The 24,213-nt window shown below is 42.1% G+C and overlaps 1 protein-coding gene across 1 annotated transcript; it reads left to right on the top strand.

The window, feature by feature from the left end:
• The first annotated feature begins 9,250 nt into the window (after window positions 1–9,250).
• On the top strand, window positions 9,251–22,631 carry smg6 (SMG6 nonsense mediated mRNA decay factor). The gene is made up of 19 exons (XM_041051244.1): window positions 9,251–9,353; window positions 10,706–13,097; window positions 13,260–13,452; window positions 14,044–14,154; window positions 14,378–14,484; window positions 14,704–14,782; window positions 15,058–15,168; window positions 15,508–15,723; window positions 16,783–16,844; window positions 16,994–17,139; window positions 17,561–17,674; window positions 17,949–18,123; window positions 18,219–18,438; window positions 18,579–18,758; window positions 18,986–19,153; window positions 19,539–19,683; window positions 19,887–20,149; window positions 20,293–20,374; window positions 20,496–22,631. Exons 1-19 carry the CDS (start codon window positions 9,263–9,265, stop codon window positions 20,624–20,626), a joined length of 4,986 nt encoding a protein of 1,661 aa, XP_040907178.1. The 5' UTR covers window positions 9,251–9,262; the 3' UTR covers window positions 20,627–22,631.
• The last annotated feature ends 1,582 nt before the right edge of the window (window positions 22,632–24,213 follow it).

Here is a 24,213-nt window from a genome sequence, read left to right as displayed (position 1 = left end):
CAAGAATGACGCAGGGCTGACTTCACCGCCTGACGACGTCACAGAACTGAGACTGAAAAAAAAAAAAGTTAAAGGAAGCGCCGTCCGGAAGTGCACGAGGGGGAGAGAGAAAGGGAGGGGGGGGGGGGGGTGCTACCGCCACACCGGAAGAAAGTGATGGCTATAATGTCATCACTATCACCGGAAACCTCCCGGTGCCACCCGCTCCCAAGAATGTACAGGGGTTGAGGAGAAGCCCCCTCGAACCCCCCCACCCCCTCTTCCCGGGCACGCTCACACTCGTACAGAAGCTTGCACACACACACACACACACACACACACATTGGGAGTGTGTCCGCCTCTCTGTCTGTACTCGTGACAATGTACATTGCACGGTGGCATTTGCACATCTTAGGTGGACAGCACAGGATAGTCCACAGAGACAGCCAGCGTCGCTTGAGTGGACACCAGAACAGCGTCTACCTGTTAAATTCTGAAGCAGGTGCAACCAGTGTGGCAGGTGAACAACAATAACCAGCACAGGCGGTGATTTAAATCGCCTGTGTGTACCGAGCGTGATTAGAACAGAGTGAACCAGACTCTGACAGAAAAGACACAGGCTGTTTCAAAGGCGATTTTTATCCGCAGTTTGTATTTCCCTGAGATATCAGATGTTCCCTTTATTTTCAGGTTGCAGGCTGAATGCTGCCCACATGGGAGAGAAAATGAGTCACACTGCACCAACTTCCAACCACAGAGTGAAGATGAGAATGGTGTCAGTCAAAGCAGACTACGGGGCTTCTAAAGGGGGGGGGGTAGCCCGTCCAATACATCCTCTCCTTAGGCTGCACTTAACCCATGTCAAAGGAGGGGTTTTTTGTGCTCCCCCAGGACTCGGATAAAATAGCCCAAATCTAATTTTTCGAAATAGGAATTTAACTTACCTCAGTCAAAGTTCCCAGTGTGGCCACAGCTGCGGCTCCATGCTGTATGTAGAAAAATGTCTGTCCTATCTCTAAACTCGCGGTCTTCATCAACACGAAACTGTCAGCGAAAATCTGTGCCACGCTGTCTTCGCTCACAGACGCTGTCGTCCCTCTTCTCCAAAGTCGCTTCCTTCACAGACCGGGCTCTCCCATCAACCGTAGGCTTTTTATAGAGATCCCGTAGTAACTAGTAGACGGAACGGGGGAGGGAGGAAGGGGAGAGAGGGAGGAAGGAGGAGAGGGAGAGCTCATTCAAAGATTCACCTACACATGTACGTGCGTATCCCACGTCACTGAACGGAGTGCAGCTATTTATAAAGGGGAGGGAAAGTATAGCCTGAATCACTGTGCAGGTCTGTAAAAATGAGGTTGAAAATAGCGTTTGTTGTGTATGCGCCCTTTACACCGAGAGAATGTCAAATATAAAAAGCTCTAGCGAACATTCCTGTAATATAAATACATTTAAAGCCTCTGAGGTATTCATTAGCGAGTTTAATCGTATTTCCATCTCCCAATATTCCTATAATAACCTATTCATTGCATAATTATCTGTTGTAAAATTTCACAAGGAATGCGTTTCAGAATCTCATTGTCTATTTTTCGCCGAGAGGACCTGCAAAGCATGGTGCAGTTGTTTCTGTCAGAGAATCAAGTCGGTGCTTCGGTGATAATAAAACGTTCAGTTCAAGTGGACACTTCAAGGCATCAACAAGTATTGTTATGTGTGTTCAAAGTTTATCAGATCATCCGAAAACATTCGTACAGGTTCAGTTCTCCCTCGGTGTAGTTTATTTATTGGATAATTTTTAGACAGACTAATTGCTTGGGGGGGCTGTTGTGTAAGCAAACATTTAAAAAACTAACACTTATAGTGCAGTATGTTCAGAAATTGTTTACCAAGTGGTAGGGATGAGAAAATCGTGATGTTTAGATTAGGCGATGAATCACTGCAGCTGTCTGCTTAGAATGACTGAAAATGTTTGGTGCAGCGTACTGACTTTTTTTTTTTTTTTCTAAATACTGATGTCATCTTAAACATAAAAACATGATCCAAATATCCAACCCAGATTCCATATATCAGTAGAAACCTCAGGAGAGATGTGGCAGGAGTCGTGCGTAAATACACCCCGACACCGTTAGACTCGAGACACATTCTGGGAGATTTGGGGGAGACCCTCGTGCGTAAAGAAGTGTGTCAGACATACGTAGAGACTCCTGTAAATTAGACGCACTTTGGACAAAGGACCGAAACGTTCTTCTTTAAAAATGTTCTCTTGAGTTGAGAAAGCACAGCGTCACGTCACACAACAGTGGAAGTTGAGAGAAAACTTAAATGCCCCTGCGCTCCTCCAAACTCTGTAGGTTAGGGCGGGTGTGGATTATGATCGGTCTCCTTAACAACCCACCTCCACAGGCCTCCTTTATCCAGAAAAAAAGTAGCAAGTTGGAGTTGATTTCCCTCTGATCAACTGTGGATTTCAAAAGAAAAGGCTTAAATTATAATTCAACTATCAATTTAAAGCAAAGTCCAAATCAAAGCAATGTAGTTTTAAAGATCCTTTGATGCTTTATGATTTAAAGGTACCCAGCTGTCACAGGTGAAGGTACAGGCCTTCATCAGTATTTGCAGAATAAGAATTGATGTAATATTGTCACAGTGTACATTCAGTGGTGACCCCTTTAATTACTGTCATAACACAATTCATATTGAATTGTAAACATTTTTCAACTGTAAACCTGTTTCTGAACTTTCCACAGACAAAACAAACAAAAACCCTGTGCAGCACTGTAAAAATCAAACAAAATCTGTATAGTTTCAGTTTGTGAATTTGAATGAACTCCTCATTGAACTCAGCAGCAGGGAGACAGCCTGTAGTGATGATGTTCTGTTTGAGCTCAGTCTCCTTTATCACCACCATCACGTCCTCCTCTCCCTCTCTTTCTCTCTCTCTCTCTCTCTCTCTCTCTCTGTTCCTCAAGGTTATCCAGGTCAGTCTCAAACAGGGGTTATAAAGTCTCTCTTCCTTTGCCATCACCTGTGACTTCTGTACTTTGGTCACATGATGATGCCTGAGCATGTTCCATTCAATGAAGAAGATCATGTGATGTGGTCAAAAGTTAAACCTTGAGAAATAATTTTCAGAGTTCAGAGTTTTTGTTTTCCTGCTGATTTTCCTGCTGGCTCAGGGACATTTTCTGATTCAAACATGGAAACCTTACAACTGAATTAAAGTGAAGCAATGCCTCAATCAAAAACTATAAGCCGATGGGGTTAGTCATTAAATAAATGTCAAAATAATTTTGATTCAAGAATAAAGCACTTTCAGACCTTGGCCCGGCCATCCTGGTGGCCTACAGTGCATTCAAACAAAACGACCCTCGTTCACTCTAAGAAACTGTTGTTGCATGTCATACCCATCTCCCTCCCGTTGTTTCCTGTCTGTATCTCAGGACAGAAAACATCAAGACACATTTGTGGGTATTTCTAAGCACTGTAGGTGTTATTTTCTTTGATTGCTTAGATTATGGGCAGTTTAGATATTTCAAATACTATATACTAACCACTTCATACTGGTTTCAATTGTCTTATAACTGACATATGTTTCGCTTTGTAATACTAAGTGTCACAATAATAAGGTCAAGGACATCAGATATTTGTTGTGGAATTTGCGAAATTAGCTTTACCCAGAATATTCATGTGTATAGACCTGGTTTGTTACAAAGAACATCCATGATTGATTATTTGCTTTTATTGATGTTTGAATGGTGATGCCATATTAATAAATGCATTGATCATAGTTCATCCACCCATGACTTTAAAATCTACACTCATAGCCCCTCTAGAGGCAGCCCACTGGCATGTGTGCTTATCACTTTACAGAAAAAAAAAATGTATCATGGCGTGGAATCAGGACAACAATACACCCACAACGGCAAGTCCAACATTAAATTTTATTCACTTTGTTATTACATTTTGGATGGGACTCTTTTTTCCTTTGTCTTTGAGAGTAAACCTGCCTCAGAAATTATTGCAGAAGAGGAGGAATGTCAGTCTCTCAGCCGTGGGCCTCCAAACTGTAGAATCTCCACTGACTGCAATCAAACAGCAATATAAATGTGCTGACGTGTGGTGGAGCATTTGGTGAGCGAATATGTGTACATAAGCATACACAATCCAATTTCCTCATACTATACCCCACATGAATATGCAAGCAGGGGGGAGATGAATGATTGAAAAAGTGTGAATGAAATAGTTCCTCACTTACACCCTCCCTAATCTCACACTCCTTACTACTAACCCCACAGTGCCATAAACGCACACGTGCCAACACACATACACACACACACACACAGCTACAGTATCATGTTCTTTTTCTTATCTCTGCAGCATTTTTGATTTTATCTTGATAATTTGGGATTATGCTCGGGATGATGGGTTTAGTTTGTCAACCTTTTGCTTCTTGTTTTGACACGAAACAATCAGCCCACAGGCAGTCCTCCTTCAACTCATATTCAACATTCAAGTTGCTTGCATCTTGAAGCTTGATCGTGAATCAGGATGCAGATTGTTTCCTGTTCAGATCTGTTATCTGTCTGTCACGGCCAGTTGTTGGCTCTCTTTCTATCTCCTCATCTGTATTCCAAACAGAGAATGCAGTCAGATAAGAGAGAAGGAAAAAAAAACTCATCCCTCCCATACACTCTTCTCTCTCCTCACAACCGCCTACCTTGCCTACCCACCTCCCCTTCTCCCATTCTGACTCATACTGAAATCCCAGTGAGCCCCCCCACCCCTCCGCTCTCATTTGTGTTTTCTCTCCCTTTGATTGCCAAGCTGGCTCGAACGCAGTGAGCAGGGCAAGAGAGAACGAGCAAATGAAAACGATAGAGAGGGAGAGAGGAGCGGAGGGATGGAGACAGGGAGGGAGATGAAGAGGAGGAGGAGGTGGAGGAGGAGGAGGAAGACTCAGTGCTGCCAAACGTGCCCGTAATGAGGATTCTGTCAAAGGAGAGCTGGGGAGGAAGAGAGCACGCATGTGTGTGTGGTTGTGGTGGAGGTGGCGGTGTGTGTCAGATTGAGATGGAGGTTTGGAAAGAGTGGGTGTTTATTAGTGAAACCCCTCTCGCCCCCACGTCATTCCCTCCTCTGTCTCTGTGCTCTTCTTGCCTACAAGATGTGTGAGATCGCAAACCTACTCTCTCACACAGCAGCAACTCCACATCCACCCACTCACACACACACACACGCCTGAGGAGCCGAGACAGATATACGAACCCATATCTGACCACAAACTTTGAATATGTTTGTGTGTGTTTTTCTAATGTTGTGTGACGGAGGGGGAGGAAGAAGCATGTGAGCAATGGCGCATGTACTTCCTCAGTGACATGTGTTCCTCAGCCAAAGGAGCTAATTAAATGGCTCCAGCAAAATTGACTCACCTGAGATGGCATGACAAGATTATTCCCATGATTTCATTACATTTACAGAGCATCTGTGGCAAAGGATGCCTAGATGCTCTGTCCTTTTGCAAAGTCATCCGCCAACTCTTCTCATCTGCTGTAACTCCAACAGTGACTCACACAAAACTTCACAACATTATGCCAAAGTCATATGCTGAATGTAATTAACATGCAATGCCAGCTGTATGTGTGTGTGTGTACAAGTGTGGGCAGTCATTTGTGCATGTTTGCATGTGTTTGAGGGCGGTGTCGGTGTTAGAGTGAGTGAGGGCATCTGTTCACATGAGTTCAGCACAGAAATTTTCATTGGACTTTTCAGGGCAGATGACAGGGAGTATTTTCAGTGGCATGTGTGCCTGTATCCATTTATCAAAACCCATGGCACATCCTGATATCATGTAGACTGTATATTCATAGCCTAGTAAAAATGAAGCGGGAGTTTCAAGAATTTAGCTTCAGTTTACTGTATCACTACCACTATCAACACTGCTTTCCAAGAAGTCCTTCATTCATGAATTAAAAAAAAATCAGTTAAAACATATTTAAAATCCTAGCCTAGGCCTGCCTTCCAGATAGTGGGATCATCATACTAGAGGCTACTGTTCAACACAGCATTCTTGGCTGCAGCCAACACATTTTACACCGCTTCATTGTGGAGTTGGCGCAAGCTAACATGGTTAAGTGGAAATAAGAGGAAAACTGTATAGGTTTAGAGGTTTAGAAGAGGTGTTTGTGCACAAAATAGTCAGGAGTGATGAAATCTAGTTTTGGTCTTTGAGTATAGTCTTCAATAAAACTTTCATTGAATTAGGTCATGAAATGCTGTCAATAGCCTCCTTGCCACAATCTCGGTTACATTGCGTTGGATGTCTTTGTTTAAAATTCTCTGTTTTCTTTTTGGCTCCTCGGCGTTGACACATCACTCTATGTACTCTATCTCATATTGTCTTTTTTGCTCATTCCTCCCCTGTCACTCCCTCTATCTCTTTTTGTGAATTATGCATTAAAAAGCAGTTGGAATGGATATTCTCCAAACATCTAGTGCCAGCAAATATGCGTCACACCAGCCTCTGGCTCTCAGTGTCTGTCTGTCTGTCCTACCCACACGCCTTCTTTAATTTTTGTCTCTCTCACTACTCGAGATGAGGATCCCATTTCAGTCGACTCACTTTCCTCTCCCTGTCATTTTCGTTCCCTTTTATTTGTTACCCATTTTTCAACCCTGCAGCATTTTCATTCTGCTCCATCCTCAACCACAATGTCCCACTCTTGTCTCCACCATTCTCTGCTGACTGTATTCCCCCATCTGTCCTCCTCCTCCTCCACTCCAGTCATCTCTAAAAGTCATCTCCTCCCACCTCCCAGTGTCCCAGTGGGGGGAGAGAAAGATAGACAGACATAGAGAGGGAGAGAGAGAAAATGAGATGGGGGCAGGAGAGATCGAGATATGATTGGGATGGAGAAACCCCCTGGTGTCAGAAATTCACCTGCAAAAACTCCCTGCTTCCTCTGCTTTTCTCATCTGTATTCACAGTCTTCTCCTTCTGTTCTCTCCTCTCCTCCTGCATCATGCCTCTTCACCTCTCTCCCTCGCTTCCTCTTTCTCTCTGTCTCCCTCTTTCCCTCCCTCACTACCTCGCTGCCTCCCCCTCTCTGTCCTTCTGTGTCACTTATCATCCTGCATTGCTCCACCTGCACTGTGGTGCAGCACTGACAATCAGAACTCTGCACACACACGCGCACACACACACACACACACACACACACACAGAGGGAGACACACGCCCACCACTTCCGGCAGCCCCCCTTCCTCTCTCACACCTCTCCACTGCAGACACGAAACATTCTACAACCCCTGGTGTGCCAGTGCTTCATCAAGAGACACTGCTAGCACTACATCAAAACCGTATTCTGCACTCACGCACAATGTGGCTTATACCACAGAAAAATAATTGTAATACTAAAATGAAAAAAACGCAGAAGGAATTAATGATAGGATTGAGAGGACAAACATGACAGCAATGATGATGATAATGATAAATAATGCTAATAATCATCAGCATATATCTGCCTTTATTTGTATTGCATCTTTCTTTCAAGTGCTTTCCATAAAATATAAAATTCATTAATAAAGCACAAAAAGAGACAACCATAATGAAATAAGCCAATACCATGAAAGTAAAACCAAGTCCTGTGCAAATGAAAAACAGGAAATGTAATAAATAAATAAATAGATACATGGTTTGTGAAATAGTATAATTAGCCCAGTTCTTTCTGCCATTCTTGACATCTGTCACCTGCCTGCTTTATAACTAAGTTAGACAAAAGTTCCATTACTGTAAGAAGTAATCCGCACACACATCGGTATGTGTACACATTCCTGATTACTATGCCAAAGAAGTGAGCCAAGCACCTTGGATGAATAATTTAGAGACATAATGAAGGAATGTGTGTGGAAAAAGAGGAGGTTTGGCTCTGGATGAAGACTCGTGTGGGAGATTTATAGGAAGGACAAGAGACTCTGGCCCTTTAATTTGGTGTTGCTAGGGAAATGAAGCTGTTTACTCTAGCATCAGCCACACAGATGATGGCTGCATGAACTCTCCACCCGCCTCCTCATATGCACATGCATTCTCAGGCACACACACAGTACCCAGTGTTTCTGTGTACGTTTGTGTCATTTGTTTCTGCAGTCCCACAATTCCCCTCCACACTTCCTCTTGCAATTTGTCAGGTCAGTTCACATCAAACTCATGAATGGAGGACAGGAGGGAAAAGTAAGAATGAGATGTTGTTAATATAAATTACTTGGATGGAAAACAAAAGTAGATGCAAAGTTCATTGTTGAGTCAGTCCAAAGCATGGGACATTAAGATGGTTAAGGTAAAAATGAGAATAAAGTATCAGTCCTGACATCTAGTGGATACTGTCAGGTATTGAGCACAGAGTGCACGTATGCATGCAGTGTATCTGTCTGTTTCTTTATATAATGTGCAGACCTTTAAGGCCCCTTCCCCCAGGCCTCATATGTAGGTCAATGCCTACGTAAGATTTACATAACTACACATTTTAGAATGACATACATTTTTTTCAAATTGTAACAGAAAGAGTTTAGAAACATGATTGGCTTAAAGCCTTTGTCAATGCTTTTGAAATTAACAAGGACTCTAATTGGAATGGCAATGACGTGCGTTTCAATTAAAACAATTCAGCCTGGTGCAAGATAGGAAAACTCTGTGCAATCATCATCAAACACCCTTTTATCAAAGAATATATTAAAAGAAGAATAAATAAAAAGGAACACATCGAACAGATTTGGTAGAGAGGTGTTCCAACTTGTTAATCTGCTTACTATAATAAAAGGATTTCCTGTAGAACAGACAGCACAAAATCCATCCAGTTAAAATAAAAAAGAAGAGAGCCTGACATAATGCAAAAGCAGGAATTAAAAGAGGAAGATACAGTCTAACTGCCTAAAGGAAATAAAAGATTAAAACAATAAATAAATAAATAAATATAAATATGTATCCCAAATATGAATATAATAAAAAAGCCTAAGAGACAACTGCATATTAAATACATTGATATACATGTATTAATAAAGAAATATGTAGTAATTCACACAGTATAGCTATGGGTCTACAGGACCTTTATCTGTAATGGTATATTTCAAAGTTCTGATATTGACGGCAAAGGCTCTGTAAAAGGATGCATGAAGAGAGCGAGCTGCATTACCGTACTACATTACCCAACTGCCTTCGCTGCTATGTCATCCGGTGAACATGTTTGATCCCGCTAGGCCACCATACTTGTTGTGTTTTGTAGTGAAAGCAAAGATGGCGAACGAACTGGACAGAGTGCGAATCTCAGCTGCGGAACTCCGAGCTGAAGCGTCGAATGCAAATAATATTACCGATTATCAGAAAGGTGAGACGAAGTGAACCAGACACGAGGGAGGGACGCATTCGCGAAAAAGTAGATACGTTCAAGCAAAGAAGTTTCCCAAGTCAGCTGAAAGTAGCCTACGGAGTTGCTAAGTTTGTACCCAGCTAATGTTGTTAGCTAGCCAACTTAGCTATCTGTCTATTCTTTGGTCCCGCGCGGTTTGTTTTAAACGTCCCTTTCAACCGTAGTTTATGTACGACCGCTGTCAGGATTTAGCCCCGTTTTTAATATTCTTCGTGCCATTTCTTTGTTTACTCATTACACTTAACGCACATTAGTAGAAGGGATGTGTCATTAATATTCCGATGCAACGTTGAATTGCATTATGATCGACAAGCTCGACTCTTATCATCGTTAAACGTTAGTTAACGGTAGAGAACTTAGTTAACGGCAGCTAACCAATACAACTGTGCTTATATGTGTCTACATTTACAAAGCGCTTATTTAAAAACTCATCATAAATAGTAGTTTAAACGGTGATATGTGTTTCCTGTGTTGTGGGAAGTATTGCGGGTTTATTTGTTGCTGCACGGCTCTTATGTGTACTTTTTCAAATGTACTCAGAGAATGCTCTCCTGAAATTTATTGTTCGGTAGTTTGTCTGTTTTAAAAACGCTGTAAACCGGTTATCGTTTTCAAGTGTAGTTAATACAGTGGCTTTGTAGCGGGTGACGTTAGAATTAGCGTGTCAGTATAGGCGTGTCTGTTTTCATCCTCTGCTCTGATCTGAACATGTAAAATGCTAACATCTCCTTTGACTTGGTTAAAAATAAGACAAACTTAAATTTTTAGAGTTTACCTCTAACATAAAGGCTGGTGATATTCTTTATTTTTTCTTGTTGTCAGGAAATCCCCAGTAAGGAGCTGTGCAGCAGCCCTTTATTCTTGTCTAGAAACTATCAAAATCACATAAATTAGACACTGCTGCACTGGGTGAGATGGTCCTTAGGTTAGTCCATCCCCCTTCAGCTGTTGAAAATAGTCTTTACTGGGCCCTTTTTAGAATTTAAACTATGCATTTCTGGCTGTTTAAAAAAAAAAAAAAAAGATTTACTTCTTCAGTGGGAATTAATGGGCTTGGGGTTGAGCACCACAGATAGGGCTGAATATATGGCTGAAACAACAATAAAACCTGCTTGACTTGACTTGGGTAGTGAAGTTAGGAACTACTGATTGACAGTCTGAGGTATTGTTGTATGGGATTTCTTGATAAGAAGAGAAACAGAATATGTCTTGCACAGTTTTTAATTCCCATAATTACTCTGCTGTGTTACTGCCTGACTTTGACTTTCAGCATCTTAATTTCTTTTGGCTGTGTCCATTTCTTTCTCCAGAGGAGCAACACCTATCCAAGCAACATAAGAGGCGTGAAGGAAAGCGTCCTGATCTTCAGCGCTACCAGGCATTAGCTGGACATGGTCGGCGTCACCGTGACAGTGAGGAGGGTGAAACTGTTCAGAGTGATCCACCGGCAACTTATTTGCATGAGCATGAAAAACCATTGCAGAGTGAGAAAAAGGGTGTCTCTGAAAAAGTTTTAGAATGCATAGATGGTGGGACAGGCACCAACAAAAAAGAAGAAGACAGGATGAGAGGTGATGGTAGTAACAGTCAGAATTGTAAAATGGGTGGCCTCTCACAAGCTAAAACGGAAGCAAATGAAGAAAAAGGCTTTGTTGGAAATGACAGAGAACACCTGGAACCTGCTGGAGCTGCTAAACCGGCAAAGAAAGCCCGCAAACCTGACCGGGAAATTTATCAACCTGGGAGCCGGAGGAACATCCAGGGAAAGGACTGTGGAGTTGGAAGAGAGCAAGATAAACCTCCCCCAAGGAAGCATGAGCAGAAAACTGAACCAGAGTCCCAGCTGAATACAGGGGAAATGGAGGGTCTTAAAAAAACATCTACACAGAAGCGGGCTGGGAAAGGTAAAGAAGTAAAAGGTATACAGGAGAACTTAAAACTGTCAAAATCAAGTGAGACGAACAGAAAGCAAGGAAGCCAAGATGCTCAGAAACCTCCATTACCCTCTGATCCTTCGGTGGAGAAAATTACTAGTAAAGTAGAAAAACTCAGCATGAAAGAAAAGGGTAAAGTGGGATGTGAAGGCCAAGATGTTGATGAGTTAAGTTGCAGAAGAGGTGAGACAACTGATAAGGGAAGACAAGGCCAAGGGGGAGGGACAAAAGAGGAGGAAGAAAAGATAGAAAAGAAGAGGGAAAAGGGAAACCGCAGGAGGAGAGGAGGTGAGAAGGAAAAAGAGCGAAATCAGGACTTCAGGAGAGGAGAAGATGAAGCAAGTAGTGGAGGAAAAAGCGACCAGGGAAAGCTGAGAGGTGCAGAAGTGGATAGGGATAACAAACCAGGTAAGACAGGAGAGACGCACCAAGGCAAAGGGAGAGAAAATTGCAGAGAAAGCAGAAGAGGAGACAACAACAACAACCGGCCTAGAGAAGCTGAGAAAGATGGTAAGACAGAAAAAAATGTAGACAGGACTGCAGAAAGAATTGATAGAAACAAATCCAATGCAAATATCACAACACCATCCTCAAAACGATATTCCAAATCAGACATTCGGCGCTCACGGAATCGTACTTACAGCAGTAGCTCAGCCAGCAGTGTGACCAGCTTGGATGGTCCAGGACTAGGAATGGATGTGGAAAGTACCAAGTGGTCACGCTTGCAGCCGAAGCACAATAACAAAGAAGAGATGTCTAATAGTGGGCAAGGACGAAGGAGTCATTTACAAAGCTGGACAACGAATGGGGAGTCATCTACAGAATCACTGGAAGGGAGTGAGATGAGTGACATAGCAGAAGATAGAAGGAGGCGAAGAAGAGGAGGGGAGGAAGATCTAATTGCAGCGAGGCGGAGGGAAGAAAGGAACAGACCAAAGGGAAACAAAGGTGGAGGTCGAGGAATCCTCAGGGTTTCACTTGAAAAACATTCAAGTACCGTGTCACATAGTGGGGATGCACAACATTGCAAAAAAGGCTTGGTTCCTCGTGGCAGAGGTGGGGGTATTCTGGTGCTTCCAGCCCGCACGGACATATCTAATTCACCTGAGGTTGGCCAGAGGCTTCTTTTTGGTGGAATTAGGGGAGGAGCAGCTTCCAGTAGTAGAGGAGGCAGAGGAGGAGGAGTGAGACGACTCTGGGATCCCAACAACCCAGACCAGAAACCAGCTCTTACCAGCACCCATTCTTCCCAGCATAAATCTCACCAGCAGCCTATATATCTTCAGACAGGGACTGGATATGGGCAGCTTCACTTTCTGGACACGGACGATGAGGTAGCAGGCAGTCCTCCAGTCCAGCAGGGTGAGCACTTTCGATCTCAGCAGGCTGCTGCCATGGCCTACTACAAATTCCAAAACTCGGACAACCCCTACTGTTATCCCACACCCACCAGCAACCCACATAATCCCAGCACCACCACCGGCCAGCGCTATCCATATCCTTATCATATGGGGCCCTACCAAATGGCTCCCCCTAATGGTATGTACCCGGGCCCAGGTGTGGGTCAGTTCTGTGGGAATTACAGGGGAGCAGGTTATTCTCAGCCAGGAGCAGGAGGTGGTTTGACGTTTGAAGAGGTGGAGCAACAGGCCAGAGGGGAACTGGGAAGGCTTTTGAGGGCTGCAGATTCACAGGAGCTCCAGCTCAGTAACCTGCTGTCCAGGGACAGAGTGAGTGCTGAGGGACTGGATCGCATGGCCCAGCTCAGGTGAGGATTCAGAAGAAAAGATGTGTGTTAGTGGCATTTTTCTTTTTGTGTGTTTTATGTTTTACTCTTAGTTGGTCCTTGGAACTAATTAATATTACCCTCAACACAACTGAGCCAGAAGCCATATTGAAAAAGCACTGTCCTGTTTTGTCTTTTTTCTAGAGCTGACCTTTTGGGGCTATATGAGCAGGTCATCCTCACAGACATCGAATTCTCTGACTCTCAGAACGTGGATCAGGCTTTGTGGAAGAATGTCTTTTACCAGGTCATAGAGCGCTTCCGGCAGCTACTCAAGGACCCTGCTTATGACAACACCGCTCATATCAGGAACATGCTTCTCACTCAGCTTGATGAGGTAAGGAATGTGTGGAGAATTCAGATGGGGCAAGGTTTGACAAATTGAGGTTATTACACGGGGGGCAGATGGGATGTGCGTGTCTAGCATTGAAGATCTGTATTTAGGATTCATAGTCTTGTTTGAGACAGACGCTCACTAGCAGTCTCATTGGGCACTTTGTGGGGATATACAGTCCAGATTGTAAGTATTTGAACACTTGTGCATTTATACGTACATACATCTTCAGGTCCTGTGCTTCGGAACACTCAATTTGAAATAAAATAATGAGCACTACATTAAATTGACAAGTCTCATCTTCAATTTGAGTAGGTTTAAATCAACATAGAAAACTGTTTGGCAGATATTTGACCCATACTGCCCAAAGTTTAGGGGTTCAAAGGTAAGTAGTATAACATTCTTGACTTGCTGTGCAGTCGTAAAGGTTTATTTTTTATTGTAATTTTCCAGTTTATCTGTGCACGCCAACAACCTTGTTGCCTATGAAGCATCTTATAGCTTTAATTTCTTGTATGCCACAATAAATTCAGTCACTTCTTTTCTTAACGGTGATGCAACTTGTCCATTGTGATCATTGTGTGTGTTTCACAGGGAGCACTATTCTTTGATGCGCTGCTTCAGAAGCTGCAGACAGTGTACCACTTTAAGTTAGAGGATTACATGGATGGTATGGCTATCAGGGCTCGGCCATTACGCAAAACGGTACAGTATTATCCCTTTTTTTGTCAGTGTGTGTTCATGTGGGCATTTAATGTGTTCCAAGATCTATGTAATAGTAACACAGTATAATAAGTAATGTAGTAGCAGTCACAATTTCTAACAATAAAATTACTAGCAAGTACGTGTTTACTAGTTAACTGTATCTGTAATTATTTTCTAACTGAACTTGGTATGTAGTGATCTGTTGTGTTTCTGTCTTCTGCAGGTAAAGTATGCACTAATCAGTGCTCAGCGCTGTATGATTTGTCAGGGAGATATTGCACGTTACCGGGAACAAGCCAGTGACTCGGCCAATTACGGCAAGGCTCGCAGGTAGGCTGTAAGTCCAGGTGGTGTGAAATTTCTTAAACACATTCAAGAGAGTGTGTAGTAGCATTAAACATCTAAAAGCGGGTGGTCAGGACATCTCTGTTTGCTGTGGGACAATTTTATACCCTTTTAATTTCTCCCAGAGAACTTTTATGATTTAAAGTAAAAGCAGTATATTTCTCTGCTGATATCTCATGACAACAATTTTCCACTTCTTCTCAGCTGGTACCTGAAAGCCCAGCAGATTGCTCCCAAAAATGGACGACCATATAACCAGCTGGCCCTGCTGGCAGTCTATACAGTAAGTGATATATAATAAGTAAGTAGGAAAGGAAAGTTTAGAGTTGGGACTTAAGGAGTAAATGTTCTGTGTAGACATAATTAGATCACTGGAATGAAAGTAACTGGGTTTTGACTTTTTTATGACTGATTGTATTTCTCCTGGCATGTCCCTGGGATAATTGAAAGATACAACTAAACTTTGTGCAATGATCTGCTGGCATCCACCCCCAGTGTTTGGCTTTTTTGAAGGATATCTCCTTCCTCTTACTCTCATCCTACCTCTCTCACTTACAGAAGCGGAAGCTGGATGCTGTGTATTATTACATGCGCAGCTTGGCAGCTTCCAACCCCATCCTGACTGCAAAGGAAAGCCTGATGAGTCTGTTTGAAGAAGCTAAGCGTAAGGTCAGACACACACCATGGTCATTAACTTGTGCCAAATGATTGACCTTTTTCTTGGAACAAAGAAACGTCTGACGTCAGTGCACAGCCTTGACATTGATACACTCATAGAAAATAACTTAAAGTCAGAAACTTGGAAATGAACCACGATGGTTTGTTAGCAATGATGTTAGGGGACGTTAAGAAAAATATAATGACATAGACTCATTAGTGTGTTAAAGCAGTAATTTGCTTGATAAATTACCTTATTAGCATAACCGGTTAAGTTTACCATAATCTGGTGATTATGCTGAGACCTGAGGCAGCGCAAGTGCTTCTTGTTTACAGATTTTGTTCTTGTAGGCAGAGCAGCTTGAGCGAAGGAGGAGGCAGGAGCATGAAGGAGGCTCCAGGGGTCCAGCAGTAAGAGGAAGAGGAAGAGGGGAAGAGGGAGCACGTGTGGAGATTTGGATTCGTCCCAGCGGACAAGCAGCAACCCCATCCTCACAGCGAGGAGGTAGTGAGTCCAGCAGAGACTCTGAACAGGATGGAGAGCTGGGTAGTCTCAGCGCTAGTGACGTAAGATCCCTTTCTTCCTGTCTCTCTCTTTCTCATACACACACATCAAATCTCATGTGCTATACATATGTCTCATATGCCTGTTCATTAAGGACACTCCAACTGCGTGTGCATATTTTTTATGTTAGTTATATAGAGTTTTTGTTCTTTATATCTCTCTGTTTTATGGAGTTTCATTTTCCCTCTCCTCTTCAGCATCTAATTAATTATTGCTTTCCATTTTTCTTCTCATTCAGTGTGTCCTCTAAATTAATTTCCTTTGACTCTTTGACTCTCATTTATTCCCTCTGTCGTCATTTCGTTATTGCTTTTTACAATATTAATTTAGAGATATTGAAGTTTTTTTATTTTTAATAAATGTTTTCACTTCGTGATTATGTGCTGAGTGTAGATGATGCGCAAAAATGGCAATTTTATCCACTTCCAATTAATTCTACAAAACAATAAAGTGTGCATAAAGTGAAGGGGTCTGAACGCTTTCTGAAGTCGCTATATAGCTTTTCCAGCAGGTCCTAGGTCTTTTTGGGGATGTCTTCTTAAGTGTATGGTACAGGGCCCTCACCAAAGGGAGGTGCTCAGGTGGCATCCAACCATATCAGATATCAGATACAAGCTAGATGCAAATCAGCTCATGTGTTTAATCTGTGGTTTAAGCTGTAGGGATTCTGATGTGATTCATTATTGACCAGTACACAGGATTCCCAGTGTTTATATGAAACATAGCTGAAATGCGGGAAGTGACTTTAGGCTATTTCCATTTTACTTTGTTCCTGAGAAATTAGTTTTGTTTCTCTACAGTGCACTCTCTGTTCACTGTTTGTCATTGTATTCTATTTGGAGAGGCATCTGTATGTGTATCCTCTTTGCTAACTTGCTAACCTTCAGTCCATTTCCTCCCACCTCTATTGTTCAAAATCCCGGGTGCATTCAAATGGTGACGTCAGCTCCAAACCTCTCCATGTACTTTGTCTCTGTATGAAGATGTTTTCTTGTCATGTGCTTGTAGGCCAAAGATTAGTAATACTTTTCTTCTTTTGACCTTCTCTTATTTTTCTCCAGCTAAACAAGAGATTTATTCTGAGTTTCCTGCATGCACATGGAAAGCTCTTCACTAAAGTGGGGTGAGTGGTGTCTCATATATTCCTGCTCTTATATTCACAGACTGAATGAGTTTGAAGGACTGAAAATACAATCTAAAAAATGTATGGTTATGTGTGCCTTTGTCTGTTTTTCTGTATTTTTATGAACATGTTTTCATAAAAATATGCAGCATGGAGTCATTCCCTGGAGTGGCAAGCCGTGTTCTGCAGGAGTTCAGGACACTGCTCCAGCATGGCCCCTCCCTACTGGGCAGCACACACATGCTTCAGATCATCACCATCAACATGTTCACGATACACAATGCCCACAGCAGAGGTAATGCTGCACACACCCACACCTATAATTATTAAACAACAAACATTGCTTCAAAGCCTTATTGCAGTGTGTTTATCTGCAAAATTAATACAAATGCATGGCTAGTGAACATCCTATTTTTATGTTGGTTATTTGCGTGGACTTCATTTATTGCAAAATTTTGGTTTGAAAAATGCTTCCGTTTAAGAAAAACATGTTAACTTGTTGGCATGTTTAAACTTAAAGAGCTTCAGAGTTGTTAACAGCAGACTTGACTTAATCTCATCGTCTCACATACAAGTTCTTTATTATGCAATAAAGAATCCCATTCTTTTTTGTTCAGTTAGAAAATGAACACACGGGCTGGAGCAGTGCACAAGTAACTGGTAATATTGATACAAAGAGTGTTGAAGAAATACTTTCTCTCGTCTCTGTTTGTCAGGTGAAGAAGGAGAAGTGCGCTCTGTTTTACAAGACCAAAGCACTGCCCTGGGTCTCGGCATGTTTGCACTACTGGTGCAGCGCTGCACAGAGCTGCTCAGAGATACTCCTGCAGGTACACGCACACTAAGCTCTACATGCATTGGATCAGCAGCATTTATTAAAGTTGCCCTACGCTCATATGTAAATCAGGTGCTTTGAAATTAAGGTCAACATTAGTATTAGGTTCTTTTCATCTGTATCATATGAACAGTTAGAGGAGCGTACAGTGTATTTGCTCCTGCTTCGGTGTTCCTGTTTCACACATAATGGGAGTTTATTTGTTTTGATTTTTTTGACTCTCAACAATTACATGTATTTGAAAAGTGTCTCCTCTGTTTCTCTTTCAGAACCAGTCCCCATGGCAGATGGAGAGGAGGACAGTAAAGGGGAGGAGCTGGACGGTATGGTGAGGGTCTCTGCCTTCCCACTGGACCTTAGAGAACTACTGCCAAGCATCAAGGTCTGGTCTGACTGGATGTTGGGACACCCAGACCAGTGGAACCCACCACCATGCAGTATAGAGTAAGTACTTAAAACCTGCAATAACTTGCTTCACATGGTAGTTCTTTAAAACACTCATGCCTCACCATCACTTGTGGCCTTTCCTCACTATCAAGTTGCAGCCCTGATGTTTGGCAGTGCCTGGCTGACCTGTGTAACGTGCTGGCACGTGTGGACCACGGGGAAGTGCCGCTTTACAAAGTCGACTCTGAAGAAGGCGAGGGAGACGAGGAGTTGACTGTGCTGCAGTTGAAGGAAGACAGGCTGCTTGCTGGTTTTGTACCACTGCTGGCTGCACCGCAGGAGCCGTGTTACACTGACAGACACACTGACATGGTTAGAGGAAGGCAAAGCTGTATTTCATTATGCTGTAACACTCCATGCCCTGGTACATACTTCTTCTCCTGTAGAATTACTGATTGTCCTGTACCCCTATTCATCGTCTTTCTGTTCTCATTCACGTCCTCTTTCCTCAGGCAATAGCAGCAGATTGTAAGAGAGTGACGGTGCTGAAGTACTTTCTGGAGGCTTTGTGTGGACAGGAAGAGCCTCTGCTGGCCTTCAAGGGAGGCAAATACGTCTCTGTGGCAACTTCTCCTTCACCTAACCACTCAGTGGATTCAAGGAGCAGGCAGGATTCTTTAACAAAGAAAGAGGTGACTGTTTTTCTCCTCCTTTCCTTCTTTCCTTCTAATAACCCTCCTCCCTCAGCTCCCTCTGTTGTTTTCATCTCTGATTGCGCTCATTTCTTTCAAAATTTGGCCTACTCCTACTTATGTAAATGCTAAAATTAAAATTTCGTTACAGTTCACCAGAGACTGTTGAAAGTTGCGGACACGAAATTGCTGAAAACATGCCTTGTCTTTGCATGTCTGTTTGGCAGGCTGATGATGTCATAGTCGAGGCAGAGTCATCTTTCTCTGCATCAGAAGAAGAGGAGGACGCAGAGGAGGCGGGAGACAGCGAGAATGACATCAGACAGCTGAAGGCTCGCCGCCACGCTCTCGCCAACAAACTGGCACAGCAACAGAAGCGCAGGGATAAAATACAGGTAAAACTGACATATACATACTTACCTAACATTAGTTATTTAAATAAGAAAATAAACTGTTATGGTAATTGTGTTTGACATTTTATAGGTTAAGAAAATAATAAAACAAGATCAAAAATGACATGCTCTGCATAGATATACCTCATTTATTTCTATTAAACAAATGTTACTCCTTCCTCGTGGGCTAATGTTGAAATGCTCAGATTTTCATTGTGTGAACGGCAAAACCATTTCAGGTGATATGGAGAAGATAGATGTAGAGATTTTCTTTCTTTCTAGTCATTCTTGTGCCTGAAGTATCAGTTGAATAGGACAGGTGTATACGGTCAATTCATGTTGTGGCAGAGTTGAATTTCACATCATATTTAATGTGTGTGTGTCCCAGGCGGTGCTGCAGACAGGCGGGCAGTTGGAGCTGGAAGTGAGGCCTCTGTTCTTGGTTCCGGATACCAATGGATTCATTGATCACTTGGAAGGACTGAAGAAACTTCTTCTGTGTGGAACATACATTATAGTCGTGCCACTTATTGGTAAGACTGAAAGACAGAAACATAGAAAAGAGGAACAATTAAATAAAGACGCTCTTTAGTAAGAGGACTGAAAAAGAATTAAATGTTTGGTGGTGTGACATGTTAAAAATGATAAGAATTCCCCATGTGTCTGGCGTTTAGTGGAGGAGCAGGAAGTGTTTGTTTATGTTTACTTATGGTTGTATGTTCCCTCTCTCTCTCAGTGATTACAGAGTTGGATGGCTTGGCTAAAGGCCAGGACAACTTTGGAGGTGGAGTGGGGTCCGGGGGACGCAACTCTGGCAGTCGTGGCAACTATAATGTGAGTGCTGCCCATGTGAAGTCCGTGCAGGAGAAGGCCCGGTTGGCAGTGGTTTTCTTAGAGAAAGGCTTTGAAGCCAGGGAACCGTGCCTCAGAGCCCTGACAAGCAGAGGAAATCAGCTCGAGTCTATTGCCTTCCGCAGTGAAGACACCTCTGGACAGCAGGTGAGAGCCCAAATGAATCTAGTGTTGTTTAATTTTTTTATTTTGTTTTATTACCTTTTGGTCATTTGGTGACAGATTGTACTGTCAAATAAGACTGTTTCTTTTGCTGGGAAGCAGTAACTTAGTTTTCTGTTCTTCTTCAGGGTAACAATGATGATGTGATTCTGTCTTGCTGTCTCCACTACTGCAAAGACAAGGCAAAAGATTTCATGCCTGATCAGAGAAGTATGTATAACTGACTCATTCTTTCTCTGTTAGTGTGTTAGTGTTCATATTCCCATTTATCTCTTACTATTCTCTTACTCCCCCACCCCATCCCCCCCCCCCCCCCCCCCCCCGAACACAGATGGGACAGTGAGACTCCAAAGAGAGGTAGTACTCCTTACAGATGACCGTAACCTGCGCGTCAAAGCTTTGACCCGCAACGTCCCAGTCCGAGACATCCCTGCATTCCTCAGCTGGGCCAAAGTGGGCTGAACCAAGCTAAGCTGGAATCAAAAGAGCCCAACTGCTGAAGCCTGCTTGCCACTCAGCCAGAAGAGAAAACACACTTTGGCAGAGGAAGAAGGGGAGGAGTTAAGAGGGGAGAGGAAATAAAAAAGAAAGTGAAGAACCACTACTTAAGAAATACAAGCAAATGTAGTAAGAACAGGGTGGTTTCAACTAGCTTTTCCCTCTTGTGATGGAGTGTGTGTGTGTATGTATGTGTTAAGATCAGCGAGCTTCCCCAGAAAGAGACAGGGAGACTTGATAAGTCTCAGGAAGGCTGGACTAGAAGGGAGGAAGGAGGTAAAAATGTAGTGGTGTGATTTGGAAGTTGTCTAGTCCAGCCTCAAGCCTCTGCGCCTAGTTAGTGAGTGTGTACTCTGCAGGCAGTATTAAAATTTGAGGCTGATGATAGAATGGACCACGGAGTGTGTTTATGGTCATTTAATTGATTAAAGACATCAGTACTGAAGGCCTTAATTGGCACTTCTACACTCTTCTGATGGCCCGGTCTTATAGACTGCTGTGGCCTCTACAGCAGAGCTGAGGGAAAAGATGGAGAAGAGGAGCACAGCTGGAGGGTCTGTGTCAGTACAGTAAAAAGTGGTTGATAGTAAGTGAGGGTTAATCAAGAGCCCTCGTGCAACCTCAGCACCACCAAGGAATTGCAAGCAGGTATGGTATTTCCTGCCAACCCAGGAAGTGCCTTATTCCTGTTTGGTAACTTGGTTGTTCCTCCAGCTCAAAGCTAACATTAAGTTTGGGTATTGTGAGAGTTTTTAAAAAGTCAGCAACAACAAAAAAAAGATTGGTTTATTTTTATTTTTTTTATTTTTTGTTTTTTGACTTATATTTTAGCTCATGTGTAAAAAGTTTTTCCTTTGTGGAGGCTATTTTTCCATTTTAAAAACTCTATAATAAGCATCTGCAAAGTTTTCCAGGATGAATCACAATTTATTGATTCCAGGGTTTATTAATCAGATCTGGGTGGAAATTAATTTGTAAGGAATAATTAACTTGTGTGTTTGAAGATTATAACGTGTGAGAATTGGTATATCAAGACTAGTCAGTTGGTTTGTTGGTTTTCAGTTCTATAAAATTACGCAACATTGACTAACTTTATGGGATTTTGTCCTTCGAGCAAAAAAAAAAAACCATCTATCACCTAAAACAGTATGAAACAAAAATTTGCAAATACATTTTGACACAGGTCTCCTTTAGACAGCAGCAGTGTTAGGAGATGACTGTGGCTTTGCAGATACTTCATTATGGAGTACCACTGGTGTATCAGTCTTTCTTTTCTGGTGTTCAGTTCATATCACCACAGCAGTTTACCTTCCCATGAAATTATTTTAATCACCATTACCCATGTTTCTCTTCAGCATTACTGTTTTTTCCCAGGTCAGGTATCACCTTTTCTGGAGTTGAAATAAAATACATGTGGTATAAGACCACAAATTACAGCTTGTAAAATTACCACCGAGTTCAAACAACACCTCACTGACGCATCTTCAGCAAACACTGAACACAAAGGTAGTGTTTGTGTTTGCGATTTTGCTTGCTCTCCATTGCTTCGGGAGAAGGTTTTGTCAGTGTATATTTCTGTGTGCTTTTGAGATTGTCTGGATGCTCAAAATAGGTATAATCTACACCTCTGTCTTCTGTCATGTTATATCATACACAATTCATTATTCACTCACCGCAGTTTGATCACATGACTTTAAAATAATACTGCACTGTATGTAGAAGTGGCTATCCAACTTACTCTTTGTCCTGTACCTTTTCAGCTGCGCTCGTACAACTACCGTCAGCAGTTGATATTTCTGTATTTGTGTAAACTGTCAGGCAGGTTTATTAATTTTTTTTAGCGCTTCTGTGGCTTCTGTTCAGTGGCACTGCTTCAGTGTTTTAGTGTCTGAGCAAATGTAGTGAATACATCATCTACATAGCACAAATGACTTTTTCATCATCCATCATTAAAAATGTTTTGAAGGCATTGTTTTACCTCATTAATGTGCAAATGAACAGCTGACATTTGGATTTGTAATAACAGGAAAGGCACAGATGTTACTAAAACATGCGTGATGCCTCTTATAAGATAAGATAAAACTTTATTGATCCCACAGTGGGGAAATTCACTTGTTAGGCAGCTCGCAAGCAAAACAGGAGAAAAAAAGACCAGTAAAAACTGGCTATATACAAATGTCATTATTCAAGTGTCCCAGTAAGCCTTGACTGTGACAGTAAGTCACCATGCACATTACCAGGAACCTGAAACCAAAGCAGCTAAATGGAACTTAATTTAGTTATTTTCCCTCTGTAGCATGTCAGAGTATCTGCTGTGGAGAAGGCCTATAGCTGTGTTGCACTGACAGATTTTCTTAATATTCATTTCATCTTAAACCTTAAATAAGAAATGTACACAGCTCAGAGGCCATATATTGTTATGTGTATTTAATCACAAAATGAAACACTGGATTATAACAAAAAAAAATGGACAGAGTTGAAATATTTGTGAGACATGTATTATATAACTCAAAGATTAATTTACTCCATGCACAGTCAAATGTAATAGAATCTATTCATAAACCCAATCAAAATTATTACACTAAATAAGACACATAATGCATACACCATAAAACCATATTAAATGAAAAAAGTTATAACTAAATCACTTACAAACCAAAACCTTTACATGTCTGCCCTCATGTGGTAGTTGAAGATTACACAGGTGAAAGTGATGGAACCAAGAAAGCAGCATTAAGTTTTTCTGTTGCACTTTAACGCAGGGAATGTCTTGATAAATTCACTAGACATGACAAACATGAAGAACCATAATAAGTATAAATCAACCATAATGAAATGATCAAGGAGACATCTGTACATTCTGTTAAAAACAAAAGTTTAATGATCATTGGGTTCAATGATCATTATCTAGACAGGCGTCGAAAGATTGAATTGTTCTAGTTCAGTCCTGACATTCTATTTTTAGGGCTGACATATGGTGAAATTTCAAACTCCCAGTGATAATAAAGACCAAGGCCCACAGAGTCAGTGCACTCTGTAGTACCAGAGTACTACAGAGTGCATGGAAGCTTGCATGGAAGCTTCCAACTATTTGCTTTTACATGATATAACTCACTCTTCTATAACAAGCAGCTTTTTGTGAACGTGCATCTTCATAAAGCATGAGAGGGACAGATGCTTCTTCAGCATGAAACATCTATAGACAAGAACATCACAAATATGTTCAGTCGTAGTTTGAAATAACATCAGTATCTGTGGTTAAACTCAGAGGGATTCAGTATTTACACTATATATACACATGTATGTGTGCGTGTGTGTCAGGGACACAAAGTTCTGCAGCCTATCCATCCATATCATTTGCTTCAGTATACTTCTGTGCCTGGATACAGACCACACAGGCAGGACCTGATTCCCATCATCATGACAACAGGGCGACCAAGCAACCAATCAAAGCCCTCGGAGCCCTGTTCTGTAAGCTGATTGGTTTCTCAACCTGCAGCCTGTTGTGGAATGCCCATCTTTAACCTCTCTGCTGCCATGCACATTGCACA

Source organism: Toxotes jaculatrix, chromosome 12 (assembly GCF_017976425.1).
Source record: "Toxotes jaculatrix isolate fToxJac2 chromosome 12, fToxJac2.pri, whole genome shotgun sequence".
NCBI lineage: Eukaryota > Metazoa > Chordata > Actinopteri > Toxotidae > Toxotes > Toxotes jaculatrix.
The sequence above is the reverse complement of the archived record's forward strand: the minus strand, read 5'-3'. Positions and strand labels throughout refer to the sequence as shown.